This window comes from Ceratotherium simum, chromosome 2 (assembly GCF_057802395.1).
Source record: "Ceratotherium simum simum isolate JZ-2026a chromosome 2, ASM5780239v1, whole genome shotgun sequence".
Lineage (NCBI taxonomy): Eukaryota > Metazoa > Chordata > Mammalia > Perissodactyla > Rhinocerotidae > Ceratotherium > Ceratotherium simum.
This window is the reverse complement of record NC_141901.1, coordinates 56,311,565-56,330,273: the sequence shown is the minus strand read 5'-3', so window position 1 is coordinate 56,330,273 and position 18,709 is coordinate 56,311,565. Positions and strand designations below refer to the sequence as shown.

The following is an 18,709-nucleotide window of genomic DNA, read 5'->3' as shown; positions in this document are numbered from 1 at the left end:
GCCACTTTGAATTTAACATCTCAATTTAAATTAAATATTAGTATTATAAGGGATTGGTTTTGATTTGGGAAAATTGTATACAATTTTCTGAAATCTTGCATTCACGTTAAAGCAACACTGAATTTATTTTTTTAAGTTAAAAGCAAGCTATAACAGTCATAGAAATATGCTGTGAGTTCTTTACATTTAAGGAGATATTTATCAAAATACCAATCTAATCGAGGCATATGGAATAAAATAGATATTCCTAAAGAAGTCTTAAAATGCCATTTTAGATTTCACATATTCTTTTCAAGAGCAGATAGAATAGGCAGATGTATAATGGGTTAAATATTGAAATAAAGTTTGTATGTGTAGAGGAGAAAGTCTAAATTTGTTTTGTTTAATTAGGAAAGAACAAGGTCAACTCTCAAATGTAATTTGAGTAAAGAAATTTTTAAAAATCATTTACTTTTTCTTACTCCTTAGAGGAAAATGAAAGCAGCCTTAGGCTCCTTAGGAATTTTATTTTAAAACATTTTTATTTTAATTGTTTTATTTTGATGTCTACACACATTAGTGAAAAAAATCAAGATTTTTTTTTACATATAATAAATTCAGTTTATACATTTAATAACCTTATGAAATAGTATGTTTGCCAGATAAGAAATTTTTATTGTTTTTCTTAGTCTCCTAATGTCACTATTTTTAGTCGCTATTAAGTTTGCTCATAGTGTCTTAAACAAAAATAGGCACAGTAATTTAATTCATCCATAACTAAATAATTTCCATTTAAAGTCAGATATTGTGAGAAAGCCAATGTGATTTGATATCACACTGAAACCTTCCCTGAAATTATGAGTTATATCTTCCAGCACTTTGCTCTGATCACGGCTACAAGCTGCCTTGCACAGAGAATATTAGTACCTGTCACATCTAGACAGACCCCTGTCCTCGCAGTGCTTCTGGACTGAGCAAGTAGAGATGTGGTGGATGTGAGTACTGCTCATTGGGATCCTTCCAGACCCAGCTTAGCCCTTTAGGATTTTTCTTAGCCTGGATGTGAAAGAGGGAAATGGGCTTAGAGGCTGGAACTTCGTAGAAGGATTGAGCCAGTGGAAGAAGATAAGAATTATGAGTTGCAGCTTGTTTGTAAACATTTGTAAAATATTCTTAAAAATGTATATGGATTGTATTAAATGGAAGAGTTCACATTTCCTCTCTTAAGTCTTAAACCTTCTATATCTAGGTATTTGTAAATATATAACTTGTAAATGTATGTATGGAATCATTTTTATCAATTAAATGCTTAGAAACCGTAAACAATCTTTAATAAAACTATATTTATGCAAAACATCGGCCTTAAAAAACACCTTCCACACTGTGAAAGGTAGAACTCTTACTTAAATTATCATTTCATTAAAAAAAAAATAGTCAAGTTATCATAGGAAAAAAAAGGAAAGAAATTATAATAAATTAAACTTAGACCAGTATATCTTGCCTTAAGTATTATCTCCAAATTATCTTGTCTATATATCAGCTTGGGCAAGGCCCGTAACTTTCATGGGCCTCGTTTCCTAATTTGTAAAATAAGAGTTTGGGATTAGATGATATCTAAGTTTTCTTCTATGAGTCTATTAATTTTACAGGTGTTATTTCTAATGTACTTATTATTTATAATTATAGCAGGCAGAATATTTATCTTCACTTTATCACATTTTTCAATTCATGCTTCTAAGGTTTCATATTTACGTTACCTAAAAACCCTGCCACCAAACGTTTATTTCTATGTAAGTAAATAACTTCTGACTTTTTCTTTTCTATAGTTAAATGAAAAAAGTTAATAGGCTATGTATTCTACTGGTGGTCTGATAAATCCGGTTCATCTTCTTACCCAAAGGACCTCTAAAGAATAGGTATTTGGAGAAAAAAAAAAAAAAGAATAAGTATTCAAGACCTCTTAGTAATTAAAAACTATTGTCTGTTAATGTATAATCCACTTTCTGTGGATTAAGAATTAGGAAACTTCCTATTGAATGCCTGTGTAGGATCTGCATATCTTTAAATGTTTAAGATTTATCACGTGAATTATTAAATACCAGAGATTTTCCTTTTAGTTTCTAGTTTCCTTATCCTTTTTTTTCTCAGCAGTGATTCATTCATTTGTACTCTGCCCATTTTAATTTTATTAAATTATTATAGATAATATCCTAAAACAACTGTTTGTATTAATGTAAAACCTAGATTGCTGTTTTGACTCTCAGATCATCAGATAAAATCGTGGACCTGTGTCTGTCTCATTAGCATTCCTCAGTTCTTAATTTGGATTATGTAGCTTTGATTCAAAGCCTATTTTATACTGCTACTCTTTTCTGTCACTATCTGTGTTCCAAAACTTCTTTAGTGATTGAATTGGATGTTTTACTTATTTTTACCACTAATAAACTAATCCAGTGTAGTAGCGAGTTATAATGCTGGTGTGGAATTAAGAAATGAGAAAGAGGAAAAAAGAATAAGATTCTGGACTAAAGATTCTCAGGAAACAGGACAAAGAGATGACCAGTTTGATTTTTGCTCTAACCGTATCCAGAGAAGTCACTCACACCTTCCCACTTGCCCTTTCCATGAACATGTACCGATTTTACTGAGATAGAGAGGGAGGAGCGTGATGAGGTATGGGGCATCGAAGGGGTGTGAGACGATTAGTGGTTTTTCAAACACATAGGTGACTATCCCTTGGAGCTTCTGGGAAGCACTCCTATCCACAGGGAAGTCTGGATAGGCTCTGGCACTGAAGGAACCCATGTCACAGACAGTGTGACTATTTGGCAAGTAGTGTTTACCATTCCTAAGTAATTGAGAGTTGACGTTTTTACTTCTAGTGTTTCCAACTGCCTATTTACAAGTCATTTATTCAGTGTGTTACAGTTTTGATTTTTAAACTTTTCTACTATTTTGATTTTGGTAAGAAATATACATGTATACATAAGGATAGTAATAGTACTGTATAAATTGTATCATTGAGTCTTTAGATGTCTTTATGGAGAATGCTACCTTTTAAATCTGTTTTTGCTACCTGTTTTAGTAGGGCTCTTTAGCAAAAGCTCTGAGTAAAGTTATTTTGAAATGTTTGTTTCCTTGTGCATAGACTCGATGTTACAGAGTCCCAGATCATAGTTATAATATTCCAGCTTCTCACAGGAACCCTGGGACCTTGGTTCTGGAACTTCACGGTAACTGCCAGAATATTCTTGCTGTCCAGTGAACAATGGTGTGAACTCAATCAAGACAGCACCTTTGTCATGCACAGAGTAATTAAAAAACAGAAAATCAAAAGTCCTCTTGGTGGTATTTCACAGACAAACAGGTTATTAAAAAACAAATTTTAATATATAATAGGGCAATAAAAATCCACCCTATTAAACAAAATTTTTTGAAAAGTAATATTTCTAGTGATTTGATGCTGAAAACAATCCTCTCTCCCATTTACCTACTATACCTAATATCATTTTTGCTCTATGTAATATTCTTAAAACAAATACCTTTCCACCATTAAATAGAATTTTTTTGGTATTTATATTTTGAAAACAGAATAAAGCAAGCAGAGTTTTCCTTAGGTAAGTTGAGAGGACTCTGTAGTAATGTGGGAAAGATTCTGTTTCTCCTCGTGACTTCTTTAGTGTATCCTTTAAGCAATCTAATACTAGTTCTTCTGCTTCTATTTTCAATGATCTTGGTTTTTTAAAAAATTAATGCTAGAAGCTATTCTTACTTCTGTTTGTTTTGTTTACTGTTTTCTTCTCTTTTTGTGCTTTTAAAACTAAGTATCCTTAGCTTTTCATGTTACTGTAGTCATCCTTTGAATACCCTTCTTTTTCAGATTTTGGGGGGTTTTTTAGTAAATACATATTTTCTTAATGCTAAGAGTAAGTAACGTACCTTTTTTCTCTCATATTAGAATTATAATTTTGACTTTATGACTTTTAAAAGTTCAAAAAGATTTATTAGGAAAAGGTTTATTTACAAGAAAAATAGAGCTTAGATTCTATTATTTTGCAGTTCAGAGTGTGTTGGGAAACTGTTCACATGGACACCTGACAGATCATTCTAGCAATACCAGACTGCATTAGATTTCCTACAATGATTTCTGAAAGGTATCTTGCAACATTGTAAATCCAGTTATTCAGTGGCAGTAATGATGGCTTTGGGGACAAACTAATAGTGAAGGATATTCTACATCTTTTTTTCAAAAATCTTGGAATGTGGAGAGTACTGAGAAGTACTATAGGCATGTTTTAGGAGCAAAACTAAAGCCATTTTCAATTGAATTTACAATGTATTTGCATAATTATTTGTGAGATTCCCTCCTAGAGTAGAATAATGTGCATAGTTCAGGAAGTGTCATTCTTTAGCACCCCTTTACACTTAACCTGTCTTCTGGTACTTTCTCCAAAAACCTAAAGCTTTATGCTCACTGCAGTTGTCTAGATTTATAATTTTTGATAGCTCATTTATTATTATTATTAATTATACTCATCATAGATCTTTTCCACCAATGTTCTTAATGAAATTAATAGTCAAGATATTGACGGTTATTATTTCCTTTCACCTTGTTTGTCTGTGTAACAAAGTGCCCTATATTTATAGAGCCCTTACTATTAAAATGTTTCCAGAAACTAGTGCATTTGAATTTTAACATCATGAAAATGTTTTGGAAATATGTTTTTTCTTCCTCCAGATATACTGTCTTCACTTTTACCAGTTGCTAATTTGCAGAGATTTTCTTTTGCTTTTAATATTTGTTGCTTTAACTGATTTGGTCATTGAAGTGAAATTGTCAGACGTACTTTTTTTTTTTTTTACAAAGTTCAGGGAAAAAAATAGGCTTCAGAAAGAGTTGTTCTTTCTAATTCGTTTCCTATTTAATTTATTAGGATCTAAACTTCTTATGTCAGCTATTGCTTGTTGTAGTCTCCCATTTTAGGGAAAATTGTGTTAGAATATGATAAGCATCATCCTGAAATGTGTGGACATCTTAGTGATAGCAAGTTAAACACATATGACAGATGTTTGTCCCGGTTGATTAGTAGACTAAAAATTAGAAGGGTTTTAGTACTGTGTAGGAGCAACACTTCCAATTTCTTTCAAAGGTTCTGCCACTTATTTTCTTTGTTATACCTTGGAAAAGTCATTTAACCTATCTGACTAAATTTTCTCATCCATAAAATGGTGGTAATAGTCCCCACCTCCTAAGATAGTTGTGAAGATTACAAGAGTCAAAAATGTAATGTGCTAACTACAGTGCCTGGCATGTAGTGAGTGTTCATTGTCATTACTATTATATTAATTTTAAGACCTGTGTTAGTCGCTTCCAGATTTCTTCTGGAATTGATTGTGCTAGTTTGAGAGGAAGAATATGTCCGTGATCCCTTTATTTAACTCCAAGATTATTACTGAATGAGGTGAGAGAACTCTTCTAATTCTTCTGTTTGCAAAAGTGATATGATAGGCTGCCCCTTAAATTTGACACCTAAACTTTAGCTCCTCTTAGAGGACTTGTTCTGTTCTAGCCTTTGGCTGTTTTCTCTTCTTACTCAAACTCACTGGGTAGGTTGTTGTGTTTTTGATTTTTGATTTTTTTAGTCTTCTGAGATAATCTAAAGATCCATATGTCATTCATGTGGTAGATAATACTGTTTTAAATAATGCAGCTTATCTCAGAAATAGATGCTTAGACTTTCTCTTTATATAACACTGGAATTTAAAATCCTCATAGTTATCGCTTAGCTGAACAGTTAATGTAATTTAACAATAATCTGAGCTTGCCATGCCCAGTTTGCCCCTTATCAAAAGTGGAAAGTAAAATATCAGAAGGCAGTATGTTGAATTTCTAGACTAATCTTCATTCGAGTCTACCAATACTTTACCCCACCCATGGTATTTCTGGTAAAGTGTGTAATGAACACCAAATTCTGGTTATGCATGAGTTCCCTAGAACTTCAGATCCATTTACAAAAAATTGCAAATCTGTTGTTAATAGCAATCTGATCCTTTAATAGGATTCCACATACCTTCAATGACTTTTTAAACAAAATGCTTCTTTTTAAATTATGGCTTACAGGTCAAATTGTACAAATCAGAGTTTCTTCGACATTGTGGATTTAGCCCTAGTGCATATTCTGTGTTAACCAAGCTAGTAGCCAATCCAAATTATAACACAGTTGTATTTAGTATGTATAGCTTAACAAAAATTTATGTTTATAAATTAACTGCAAGTATATCTTTGAAATGCATATGTCACATGTAGAAGAACAATACATTAAATTGTCTTACTTCTGATATTAGAGAGGAAAGAGACATAAAAAATTCTGGGAAAAGATGATTAACATACTTATCAGCTCCCACAGAATGTCAGTTAAATCCTTTCACATCCCTCAGTTAATACTGAATCTTGGCATTTAAACCAAATGTATTTGTTAGATATTTCTCTGAACACTGAGAACTGAAATTGAAACATTCAAAATAGAAATTTTTTTTGTAGTTAGCTAACTTAGTTTGGAGCTGTTATACCTCTTAATCACTTGTAAAAGCTGTACTTCTGATGTAATAACTGCCCTGATGAGGGAGCTTTCTAAGCTACCTTTCTGTGGTGATGAAGGCCCCCTGGGATCCTCACTCCAGCTAGAGAGATTCTCTATTACCTGTTACAAGCTAAAATTACTCAGATTCATTTAAGATGCCTTGATCTCTTTACGTTTTAATCAGTAGACCATTAGGATGTTGAAGGGAGTGATGGGCCCAAAGGATTTAATATGAGTGTTGAAGGTTATTTTGACTGTGGACTGCCACACTTACAGCCTCCCCATCAGAAAAATGGGAGAACTAGTCTCCACTACTGGTGGAGACTTCTTTCCATTTTTCTTCTGTGACATCTTATGTGACACCCGTCAGAACGTTGTTTATTGCTGGCTTGTTGTATTTAAGTGTGTTCTGACCAGAGTACTCATTATGGATTATCTGCAGCAATTGGGGAAGTTCTTTTTGTCCTTTGACAACCTAAACTAAAGTAAAGTAGAAATAGGATTTAAACAATACCAGTCAAGATATTCAAATAGCTTCATGGTTACAGAAAATTATGTTTATCATCATCTAATTTTCCCCCTCTGAGACTTTCAGGCTGTGGAAATCTAATGGTATAGATATGAGATTTGTTTTCCCTTATTTCTTTTTAAAAAAATCACTCTGGTGTTTTGGATGCTCTTCTACTACATATCCTTTGTGTCTAGAAGGGCTTATTTTTGGTGTAGTTGTGGAGGTTGGTTTTTTGGTTTTTGTTTATGAGAAATAATCCCAACACTTGGGAGTATTATTTACCCATGTTATTATTTTCAAAATAATAATAATAAGGAAGTGATTACAGAAATACCAAAGTCCTGCCTTTTTTTTTTTTTTTTTGTGAGGAAAATCAGCCCTGAGCTAACATAATAATCCTCCTCTTTTTGCTGAGGAAGACCAGCTCTGAGCTAACATCTATTGCGAATCCTCCTCCTTTTTTTTTTCTCCCCTAAAGCCCCAGTAGATAGTTGTATGTCGTAGTTGCACATCCTTCTAGTTGCTGTATGTGGGACGCGGCCTCAGCATGGCCGGAGAAGCGGTGCGTCGGTGCGCGCCCGGGATCCAAACCCGGGCCGCCAGTAGCAGAACGCGCGCACTTAACCGCTAAGCCATGGGGCCGGCCTGCCAAATTCCTGCCTTTATATAATATTCTCCCTTCTAAGATAACTATGTCTTTCCTGCATAGCCAAAAAGAGTAAAATGAGCCCCTTCCTAATCTGTATTATAGTAAATTCAGCCCATACTGAGAGACTTCTTAGTGGAAAGGTAGAAAAATGAACTATCATGTAACCAGCTCTCTTCTGAGCAGAATCATTAACTCTTTTGTTCACTGTTAATCATTTCTGCCACCTGTCCCTCTTAGCGTGCTTAGTTCCTGTCTTTGGGGATGGCCTCGTACTGCACCCTTTCTCATTGAGAGTCAGGATTAGAGCCACACCTCCAGGAGTGCTGATAGGCAGTTCTCATGATTAAGAGCAGGAGGGCCTTATCCTGGAGTACAGAGTATTCCTCTAAATCAGATAAGCAAACAGGAAAAAATATTCTTAACTGACTACCAACTGGTAAGTAAGTTTTCCCTGGCTCTCCTTCCTAACGTTAAGGCATTGTTGCTCAAAATACAGTAACGGTATCTCAGTGGTTTAGAAAATTCTGTCTTCCAAAATTTCCAAACAGGCTTATTCATAAAACTTTCCATAGGAATCCCAGTTTGGGACTTTTTAAAGATCTTTCATGTTTCCTATTCTCTTTTACATTCATCCAAGGTACAAAGATTAATTGCATGAGGTTCCCTCCATTTTTATTTTGTAATTCTATACTTCTGGCCCTTCCCCTCCCAAAAGGCTACTTCATATATCCAGCAAAATGTTGTAAGATGTCTGCTCTCCTCCACCCAAGACAGAGTCGATCATCTTTGACACCTGCTTAGTCTCCTGAGTCTGCTACTGAGTGTAATTCCCCTTATTGGCAACACCATTCACCAGGTCAGCTCTACAGATTCTTTTTAGCCTAATTCAGTCCATTTTTTTCCAAGAAATGTGTATATCAAGATAACTACATCACTATATGTTTGCAGCTTAATAAGCTTCTGTTTAAAAAATATTCTTGAGCAAACAGAGATCAATTTTTTAGTTGTGAGAGACCGGTTTCAACCTAGTTATTTATCATGGGCATGAGAGCTTACATATCTTAAGCTCACATTATAGATTGTCTGCTTTAAGTGTCAATTTTAGAGATGGGGGCTCTGTTGTGGGAATTGAACCCCCTTGCTGTTGTTGATACCTATTTTTCTTAAACTGATTTTTTAAATTTACTTTAGTAGAAACATTAATCACTTTGTTTACAAACTAACATTTTAAAAAAGGTATGCAGTGATTAGTCTCCTTCCCATGCTCATCTCCTAGCTGTCCAGTTCCTCTCCCATAAGGAACCACTGTTCTTAGTTTGTAATGTATCCTTCCAGAAATTTGTTATGCAATTACTGGCAAAAATAAAAATAGAATATTATTTTTCTTCTTTTTTTACACAAAAAGTAGCATATACACATTCTGCAACGTTTTTTTTCACGTAATATATCTTTGATATTTTTCCATACCACTATATAGGGAGCTACCCCACTCTTTTCTTATAAGCTACCAAATATTCCATTGTATGGAAGTACCATAATTTCTATAACCGTTCCTTCATTGAGGGATGTTTTTTAAATTTTGCTATTTTAAGTGATACTGTAATGAGTAACCTTGTACAACCATTTCGTGCAAGCATATCTGTAGGATAAATTCTCAAAATTAGAAAGCATTTGGATCCAATAATCTGAGAATGATAATCTCAAGATTATGTAAAGTGCTAGTCTACAGAAGGAAAGGAACACGGGTTTATGCTTTGCTCCTCAGTCTTTTTGCCCATATTCTTTTTTTCAGACTTTCAGACTTCTAATTTCTACTGCCCTATTTTTGTACCAGGTTTGTCTCTTCTTGACTGTGAGATCATTTTCAGCAACCTCAAAGCTAATTCTTGGCTGCTTTCAGTATCTTCTTTCCAGAAATCTTAGAGTAGTTGACCTAATGAGCATAAGAATTTGATTGAGAATTGGGTGAATTTTTTTTCACACCCATACCATGGGAGACATTAAATGAATATATCTAAAGGGCGGTAAATTTTGCAAGGTCTCAGTGATTTATGTTACTTTAGTAAAAGCTCACCATTTCTTCCATTTGATACTACAAAGCACGTATTTCAAGATCTCATATACCAGTACAGTGCAATCCTCTGCTTGATACTCAAAATTTAATAGACACACACACGTACTCTTTTTGTTTGTTTGTTTTTGGTGGGAAAGGTTAAGCTATAGTTTCAGCCCAACTTCAGTGAGTGAGAAATTTCCTTTGGAAGGGAGGGGTTTTTATTGCTCTGTGAAATTCATCAAATTAAATTAAAAGTTTCTGGATTTTATTTGATTTTGCTCATAACAAATTTTTGACACCTCCTTCTCCCCTTTCCTCAATATTTGAGATTTTTTCTATTGTGCATGATAGAGGAATGCTGCTAAGCTTGCAAGTAATTAACTTGAAATTGTTTTGAATAATTCTGCTTTTCTGGCTTTTTGTACCTAATCAGAATTGATGTGACTGAAGTGCAAATCTTCATAATAATCATGCATTTGCTGGCAGTGATTGGAGGACCACCTTTTTGGCAATCTATGGTAACTTTGTTCACATTGTGTATCCCATGTAATGCATGTTTTGTTTTGCTTGTGTTTTCTAATACAGGATAATCCAGTTAAAGGGTGATATGTAAAATTATTTTATTCTTTCTGAAAATGAAAAGTCACAGCAGTGGTAGGACACAAACTTCTCTTTAGGGCATGGTGAATTTTGGACGTGGAGTTATGTGGCACATTAGGTCCATTCCAGGGCTATTTTTGAAACAAAAACGGAACACATTTTTTGTGTGTTGCTTCCCCCAAAGAATATATCCTTTTGGAATGTCTTGGAACTATCCTCAATGATACCACTCTTTTCAAAAAAAAAAAAAAAAAAGGGGGCCAGCCCTGTGGCGTAGCGGTTAAGTGGGTGCACTCAGCTGCTGGCACCCTGGGTTCGGATCCTGGGCGCACACCAATGCACTGCTTGTCGGGCCATGCTGTGGTGGCGTCCCACATACAGTGGAGGAAGATGGGCACGGATGTTAGCTCAGGGCCAGTCTTCCTCCACAAAAAGAGGAGGTTTGGCGTGGGTGTTAGCTCAGGGCTGATGTTCCTCACAAAAACAAAAAACAAACAAAAAAAAAAGAATATCATCACTTTGAAAGGGACCCACATATAATCCTCGTATGGTTACTGTCACTGACATTTGATTCTTTTAAATGTAGTAGTTGATTAAATGTGTGTTAAACCATGAGACACCTTCTGGAATCCACTTAAAGCAAATAGGAGTGTTACTACAGGTGAAGTTGCAGAATTCACTAGGTAAAACTGAAGACTTACTATGTAGTGTAATTTATTTGTATCTCATTCTTAAACTAAAAGACTTAAGAAGTGCCCTTACACTTAAGTAATTCAAACATGGTGATTTTCCTTAAATACGTGGTGGACACTGTGATTCTGTTACATTGTATTTTGATAGAATTCACTTATATTAAATGTATTTACAAACAGGCATTCTCACATTCTTTGGAAGAAAGTATCTAATCTCAAAACGATACTTTCTATTTCTGCTGAAATTTACAAAGCCTGAAGAACATTTTATTATGCCCTACTAGTCTAACAGTGTAGTAACTGGTATTCTGCATTAATCCAAACTACTAAACCAAAACACGTGTACGCTATACTCTGGTAAACCTGAGAATTTAAGATTATTTTTCCATCTCTAATTTTTCTAAAATGAGTTATATCAGTTTGATATTACTTGGATACATAATTTCATGGCAACAGTTTTCCCTTGTCTATAGAGCAGACTTCATGACCCCAGGGAGTTCTCATTCTTCCCAGTCTCCAAGATACCAAAACTCTGGGTAGTCCTGAGATAAAGGTGTTTTCAGTACAACTTTCTAGCTGTTTCTATACAGTGGATGCACTTTGACCACCTTGGATGAGTTCTAGAATGAGGACAGAAAGAGAAAGATTGGGAAGCACAGAATATGCCCACTCTCCTTGAGCTTGGGCAGGAGGTGAAAATGGCAACACTTTTAGTGCTTTTTTATAAGTGGTTCAGTTGGGGCCGATTTTTATGGGATCACCTGGTGAGGCGTGGGATTCCTCTGACTCCAGCTTTGCCTTCACTTTGCCTCAGATTTTCTTGTAGCTCACTTCCTTTTTCCTTCTTAATGTGGGGACAAGATGTGTCTGCATACTCTCTCAAAACAGTAATTCTACAGAGAGAGTAAGAGAAAGGGAAAAGATCTTAATCTTCATTCAACAAGTGTATATTGAGCACCTCTGATATCCAGGGCTCTAGAGAGAAGATAAAAATTAATTCTAACCAAGTCCTACACTCAGGAGCTTGCTTACTTACTTTGTGGTCCAAGCCATTTACTAATTTGCCTGGCTTTTCTGATGTTTCTGTTTATTCTTTCTTCTTTCAAAGGCGACAGTTCCCGTGATCCTAAAGCATTTTCACCAAATTTTAAATACAGTTGTGACACTATTCAGTTCAGTTGTGGCACAGATTACTTCTACACCAGAAGTGTAGAAGTGTAACGGCACTCTTTCAGTACCGTGGCCCTAATACAGGCATCCCCTGTAATGGATTAATGCTTTGCTTCTTCTGAAATCGGAGGGAGTGTAGTATTTCCCCCTTTGCCAGACAGGTCCTTTGTCTCTGAAGGGAAAGGGAAACTAGCCAGAGTATTGAATTTCAACCAGGTGCCTCTGATTTAGATTGTACTATCCCTAGTTTTCTGAACTAGACTAGAAAAATCGCAGAGCTTTTTAAAGCAACCATGGTATTGATTTTCTCCTTTATTGAAAACAAGGTTTGAATTTGGGCTGTAGGGTTTGGAGATCAATCAGGGAAGGAAAAAGACCATTTAGGATGCTCCATAAATGGGCTTGATTTTTGAGATTGATTTTTAAGTTGTTCTGGGCTTGATTTTTAAGTTGACCTATTTCATTTTAGGAGATTAAGTACTGCCACAGTACAACTTGAAATTTGAAGTTGATTTCATTTTTTTTTTAAGCTGCAGTTTTGCAAGAGGTCATAGAGTTGTGTAAACAAACTGAGTTCTTGAGAGTTTTGAAGAAATAGAGTATCTAAACATTAAGATTTATGTCCTTACCAATTTTACTGGGATTTTATACATACAAAAAATGGAAAATGTCACATTTCCTATTTGATTTTAAAAGTGTAGGCAGATGGCAGCCCTAAAAAAGTGTCAAAAGCCCTAATTAAAAAGTTTTCATTGGGGCCAGCCTGGTGGCATAGCGGTTAAGTTCACGCACTCTGCTCCAGCAGCCCAGAGTTCGCAGATTCGGATCCCACGCGTGCACCTACGCACTGCTCATCAAGCCATGCTGTGGAGGCGGCCCATATACAAAATAGAGGAAGATTGGCACAGATGTTAGCTCAGGGCCAATCTTCCTCACCAAAGGAAAAAAAAAATGTTTTCGTTGTAAGAACTCATTGACTATTAAACCATTGTGGGCTTTTGGAATCTTGTTCCTATAGTCATTTGTTTCTACTACTAGAATATACCGTTTTACTATTGATTTCTTTCCGTTCCATATTGGACAAAATTTGAGACTTCAGAAAAGCTAAAGGAGAGGTGCAAAAAGGAAGAGAATCTTAAATGATTTTAAGAAGTTAGTACAAGTGTATTTCATTTTAAATGATGGATATTGTGCTTGCAAGATTAAATACATGATCTCAATCCACTCAGCTTCCCTTACTTTAGGTAAATCAATCCATATTTTCAATATACTATAAAAATATATATTTACTTCTTTTGAAAAGTAAACTTATGAGTTAAAACTTTGGATACACAATTGTAGAGCTGTACCTGCTTGGATGTGTTTGACATGTTTTTTCCCTGCATATAAATGCCTTCTTGGTTGCCCTCTGCTTTACTAGCTGCCTGTATCCTAACAGTTTGGAGAAGGGAACACTTCCAAGCAGAACTTTTGTCTTCCATTCTCTAGTTTGCAGATTTTTTAAATCTAGTTGCAAATATTTCTAGTCTTTTATGCTCCACTGTTTCTCTCTCCCAACAATTAGAAACGAATTACAGATTTAGAGGTAGAGTTCACAAAATGCACAAAGAAAAAGACAAAGTACCCTTCTTTTATTTAAAAAAACACAGAAGACAGCCTGGTTCACTGTTGTGAACTCTGGGATACGTTAGGTGAACTTTACTTAGTTTATGACACAAATTAATAAAGTTGGATCAGTTATTTTTTTTAAAGGTTGGTGTCAGAAGTAAGATTAATTTCTATATAGCCTCATCTCTTGAGACTTGTTATATGGCTTATAATGAAAACGAAAGGAAAACTTCCATTACTTTAAGTATATACTAAACTATAGGGAATGGAGAATATATCAGAATATGAATCAAATATTTGACTGTTCTGTTTTCTTATTTTCATTTGTATACATTTTAATTGTTCTCTCTCTCTCTGCCCATTAAAGATTCCAGTGCTGAATATTCAAGTGAAAATTTTTCCTGCACTTTGTACTGTAGCGGGGACCATATTTTCCTGTACAAATTACTTCCGTGTAATCTTCACAGGTGGTGTTGGAAAAAATGGATCAACAATAGCAGTAAGTATATCTTAAGATTTCTAATGATTGTTTATGCTAAGACTTGGTTTTGTGGTCACTTTATTTTTCATTTCAATTGTATAAAATCACTTGTTTAATTGAGAGTCTCTGCTTAGTCTTAAAAAAGAGGTAATATCCAAAACTTCTCAGTTTTATTTATACATGCATACATTTATATGCTTATATAGCATATTTTTGTGCATGCACATGCACAGAGAAATGCACTTTTATACACATATATTTTTAAAAAGTATGACCTGCTTTGTAAAATAAGGCTGGCCTCTTGAGTAAAATCCTTAGTTTGTGCCTAACCAATCTGTCCTGCTTTTTTATTAGCTGTTCTGGTATTCAGTTATAGCAAGTGCTGACTGTCAGGCACCATGAGGTTCGAAAGTTTGAGTTGATATCTCTTACAGCAGATCCATGCAGTATCTGATCAGTATTGAATACCGTTAGTTCCTTTCTCCTCTTCACTTTTTACAGGGAACAAGTGTCCTTTCTCCTTTTCTCCATATTGGATCAGTGATTACATTAGCTGCAATGATCTACAAGAAATCTGCAGTTCAGCTTTTTGAAAAGCATCCCTGTCTTTATATATTGACATTTGGTTTTGTATCTGCTAAAATCACCAATAAGCTTGTGGTAAGCACCAACGTTTTTATTTGTTTTGTTTTTAACTTTCATCTTATTTTGGTTTTATGGCCATAGTTTTTATTCCACAGCTGTCTAAGCAGTTCTAGAATTTACCCTCCTCCACTCAGAATATTTTGACATCAACAAGGGAGCTGTTTTTACTCTTCTGTGAAGCTACAATTTGAGATTACCAGAAGCTCCTTGCACCTTTACAACTCTTCTCCTTTCTATCCACAGTTTAATTTAGTTGTTTAGTTTATCGGCATTCTTCAGTCTCAGTCTGTACACTCAAATTAGACTCCGTGTCAAAAGCATCTTTGGGGGGGCTTCGTTGACATGGTATATCCCTTTGGTGTATAGCTCTCACACACACTTCATCTTGTTGGTTTTTTAGTTTTGGAAATTTGACAAACATTGCTAAAGAATTGAAACTTGGTATTTGAGCACAGTACTAATTTACTTGTAGCTCACAGTTGCTATAATATGAAAAGGCCTACATCATTGATTCTCTTTTATTCATAGGTGGCACACATGACTAAAAGTGAAATGCATTTGCATGACACAGCATTCATAGGCCCAGCACTTTTGTTTCTGGACCAATATTTTAACAGCTTTATTGATGAATATATTGTACTTTGGATTGCCCTGGTAAGTATTGTACTGTGTCCTATATCATGTTATGGAGGCTGCTTGTTTTCTTGTTTCAGTGGGCCAGTCCCCTAGAGACAGATCATATAATTATAATAATTTGGAATGTCAGAAAACCACGCTTATGGGACTTTGTGAGAGTTCCTTGTTTCTTCATCTTTGAGACTTTTTTTTTGCATTATTCTGATTAGTCCTGCCTACATCAGGGTTTATAAATTTCAGATTTCTGACTATAAAGCAGGAGTTGGCAAACTGCTCCCTGTGGACCAATGGCCTGTTTTTGTTAATAAAGTTTTATTGAGACACAGCCATGGCCGTTCATTTACGTGTTGTCTATAACTGCTTTTATGCTACAGTGGCAGAGTTGAGCAGTTGTGACAAAGACAGTATGGTCCACAAAGCCTAAAATATTTACTGTCTCTCTAGGAGTTTGTTGATCCCTGGTGTAAAGAAAAAATCTGTGAGGAAATTGAGTTATTAAAGTGTATGGACTTGAAGGTGAATCTGAAGAGAAAAGAAGTCAGAAGCCACTCTTCTTCACTTTCAGGAAGTTTAGGGATGGCCTAAGCAGTTCCTGAGAATCTAATAGTCTTTTCTCTTTCCAGGTCTTCTCTTTCTTTGATTTGATCCGCTACTGTGTCAGTGTTTGCAATCAGATTGCGTCTCACTTGCACATACATGTCTTCAGAATCAAGGTCTCTACAGCTCATTCTAATCATCATTAACAATGTAATTGGTGTTATATAGGAACATGTTTTCTGCAGGAAAGAATCTGAACATATTAAGGAGAATGGGTTGATAAGAACAAATATAATTTATAATAATCAATGTTGTATAACTTTTGTTTTTTGTTATTGTTAACACTCCTTATCTATCCTGTGTGAGAATGGGAATTTCAAGTCCCATTCGTAAGTTGTACATGTTGTCATACAGGATTTGGCCCAAGAAAGCATGCAGGAAAAAATGCTATGTGTTTGTAATTATTCCGGATTCAGAATAAAAATGTCATGGGGAGCAGATCCCCAGTGCTGGAGATTTATAATGTAGAATATTTGCAGGTCAAAAGATGGTTGCTGTATAATTTTAACACATCACCATCTTTTAGTGACATCCTTATTTAGTGTCTTCTCAGTCTTTCTTTACGAAGGAGCTCAGCTTCTGGCACAGATATATCCCACTAGCTTGTGAGGTGGAACTAGTGATAAAGACCTTGAATTTGGATTGAAAGGTTTCCTGTCTTTACATTGAGGAAGTAAGTCATTTTTTTATTGCTCAAGAAATGATCTCTCTCACAAGCTTGAGAAATCCTGTTAGCATGCAGAATAATGTGGTAACTTTGTCGATCTATTTTATTTTTTTAAATAAATATATGATCTGAAAGCCAGCTTTTTTCTCAGTTGTATTCAGTGGAAAGATGAACTAAGTTTTAATGTCATTTTTTAAAATTTAAGCAAAATTTATTTCTGTTCTTTAATAAATAAGGAAGTTCATGGGCCAGCCCAGTGACGTAGTGGTCAAGTTCGTGTGCTCCGCTTTGGCGGCCCGGGGTTTGCAGGTTCAGATCCCGGGTGCGGACCAATCGATGTACCACTTGTCAGGCCACGCTGTGGCAGCATCCCGTATAAAGTAGAGGAAGATGGGCACAGATGTTAACCCAGGGCCAATCTTCCTCAGCGAAAAAAGAAGAGGATTGGCAACGGATGTTAGCTCAGAGCTACTCTTCCTCACAAAAAAAATAAAAATAAAAATAAAAAAATAAGGAAGTTCGGTCAGCTTCATTGTTGTTATGTGTCCTGTGATCTTTCTATTTTGTATGAACTGTTTAACCTAAAACATAGAACTGTGTTCATTTTTCCTCTTGATAGGTTTTTTTGTTGTAGTTGTTACCCCTGAGATTATGAGTCTTTTAGGAATGGCAAACCCTTCCCCAAAATTTTAAGTAAGAGAGTCCTTGCCTCTCCAGGCAATTATTGGAAATTTGCAGTCTTTCTGGCTACTCATTATCTATACTACAGTTTGAAATGAGAACCAGGTGTCCTCAGTAACTATAAACCAGATTTGTTTCCATTGTATATAGATAATTCAGTTGCTTGAATGAAGAGGGAGACAGAAGAAAAGGTTTAAACTATTGGCTAAAATGAAGTATCTTATTATTGATTTTTATTTATACCTTGTTTCCATAATCATGGATAAACAATAGCTGTACTGCCTTGCCTGGCAGCCAGAACTCTGCTTTCTTGCACTTTTAATGGTTCCATCAGTCCCATGTAATCTGGATTAGCAATGACAATGAAATCTTTAATTTCTTTGCTAGACTGTAGCAGCAAAGGGAAATCTCTCATGACCTTTGCTTGCTAGCAACTTCTCCAGCATCTGGGGTAGAGAAGTGCATGCAGGAAAATGCTAGGGCAGATCAAGTTTTGAAAGCTGGGACAAATCAGGAAAGAGAAGGAAGGATAATTCTACTTCTTTGGCACAGTTACATCTATTGTCTTATTTGATTATTACAAAAGACACAGCAGATGTTAATTACCTACAGTGGAAATTGGGGTCTGGAGAGGCTAAAAGGCATACCAATGTCACACAGTTGCTGCTGTTCTGAATGGGGACTAGAATCTAGATCTTCTGAATGCTGGTCCATCTCCTACATCATACTAGGTTTTAGCAGGCTAAAGCTGTAAATCAAGATGCTATAATCTTTTTCAGCCTAAAGGGAACCTGGAAAATGCTCTGGTATTTGGTTTGATAGATACTGTCCATGGTGATGGTGGTGGAGACCATCAGCATCAGGTCAAGGGCACATTTATAGTAAACCTCAGCTGGCCCTGATTCTTCTTGTGATCACGTACCTGGTTAGGTATCAAATTTACCTGAAGAAGCTTTAAAAAATATAGGCTCCCAGGTCCTATCTCTAGAGATAACTTAGTAGGTTTGGAAGGGGGCCTCAAAGTATTTTCGTTAGCTTCCTAGGATTCCAGTCCTTGTCCTAAAACCTTTTGAGGTACAACTGGGTTTAGGAACCACTGCCATAAACTACCTAAAAAGGTGCAACGCCTCTTAGAAGCTCTGAAGAGTAGTAGTGT

The 18,709-nt window shown here is 35.5% G+C and overlaps 1 protein-coding gene across 3 annotated transcripts in view; it reads left to right on the top strand.

Moving 5' to 3' along the window:
- Window positions 1–17,010, top strand: part of CEPT1 (choline/ethanolamine phosphotransferase 1) — a 35,075-nt gene extending 18,065 nt beyond the window's left edge. For 2 of the 3 annotated variants that reach the window (XM_087445676.1, XM_004420686.3), the window contains exons 5-9: window positions 10,210–10,294; window positions 14,214–14,345; window positions 14,829–14,987; window positions 15,501–15,626; window positions 16,232–17,010. In XM_087445676.1, coding sequence (XP_087301802.1) covers window positions 10,210–10,294; window positions 14,214–14,345; window positions 14,829–14,987; window positions 15,501–15,626; window positions 16,232–16,351 — 622 coding nt within the window. In that variant the 3' untranslated portion in view covers window positions 16,352–17,010. Of the gene's footprint in view, window positions 1–3,127; window positions 3,213–10,209; window positions 10,295–14,213; window positions 14,346–14,828; window positions 14,988–15,500; window positions 15,627–16,231 lie in introns of all 3 variants that reach the window. The other variant, XM_087445691.1, reaches the window with a different exon arrangement.
- Window positions 17,011–18,709: the final 1,699 nt, after the last annotated feature.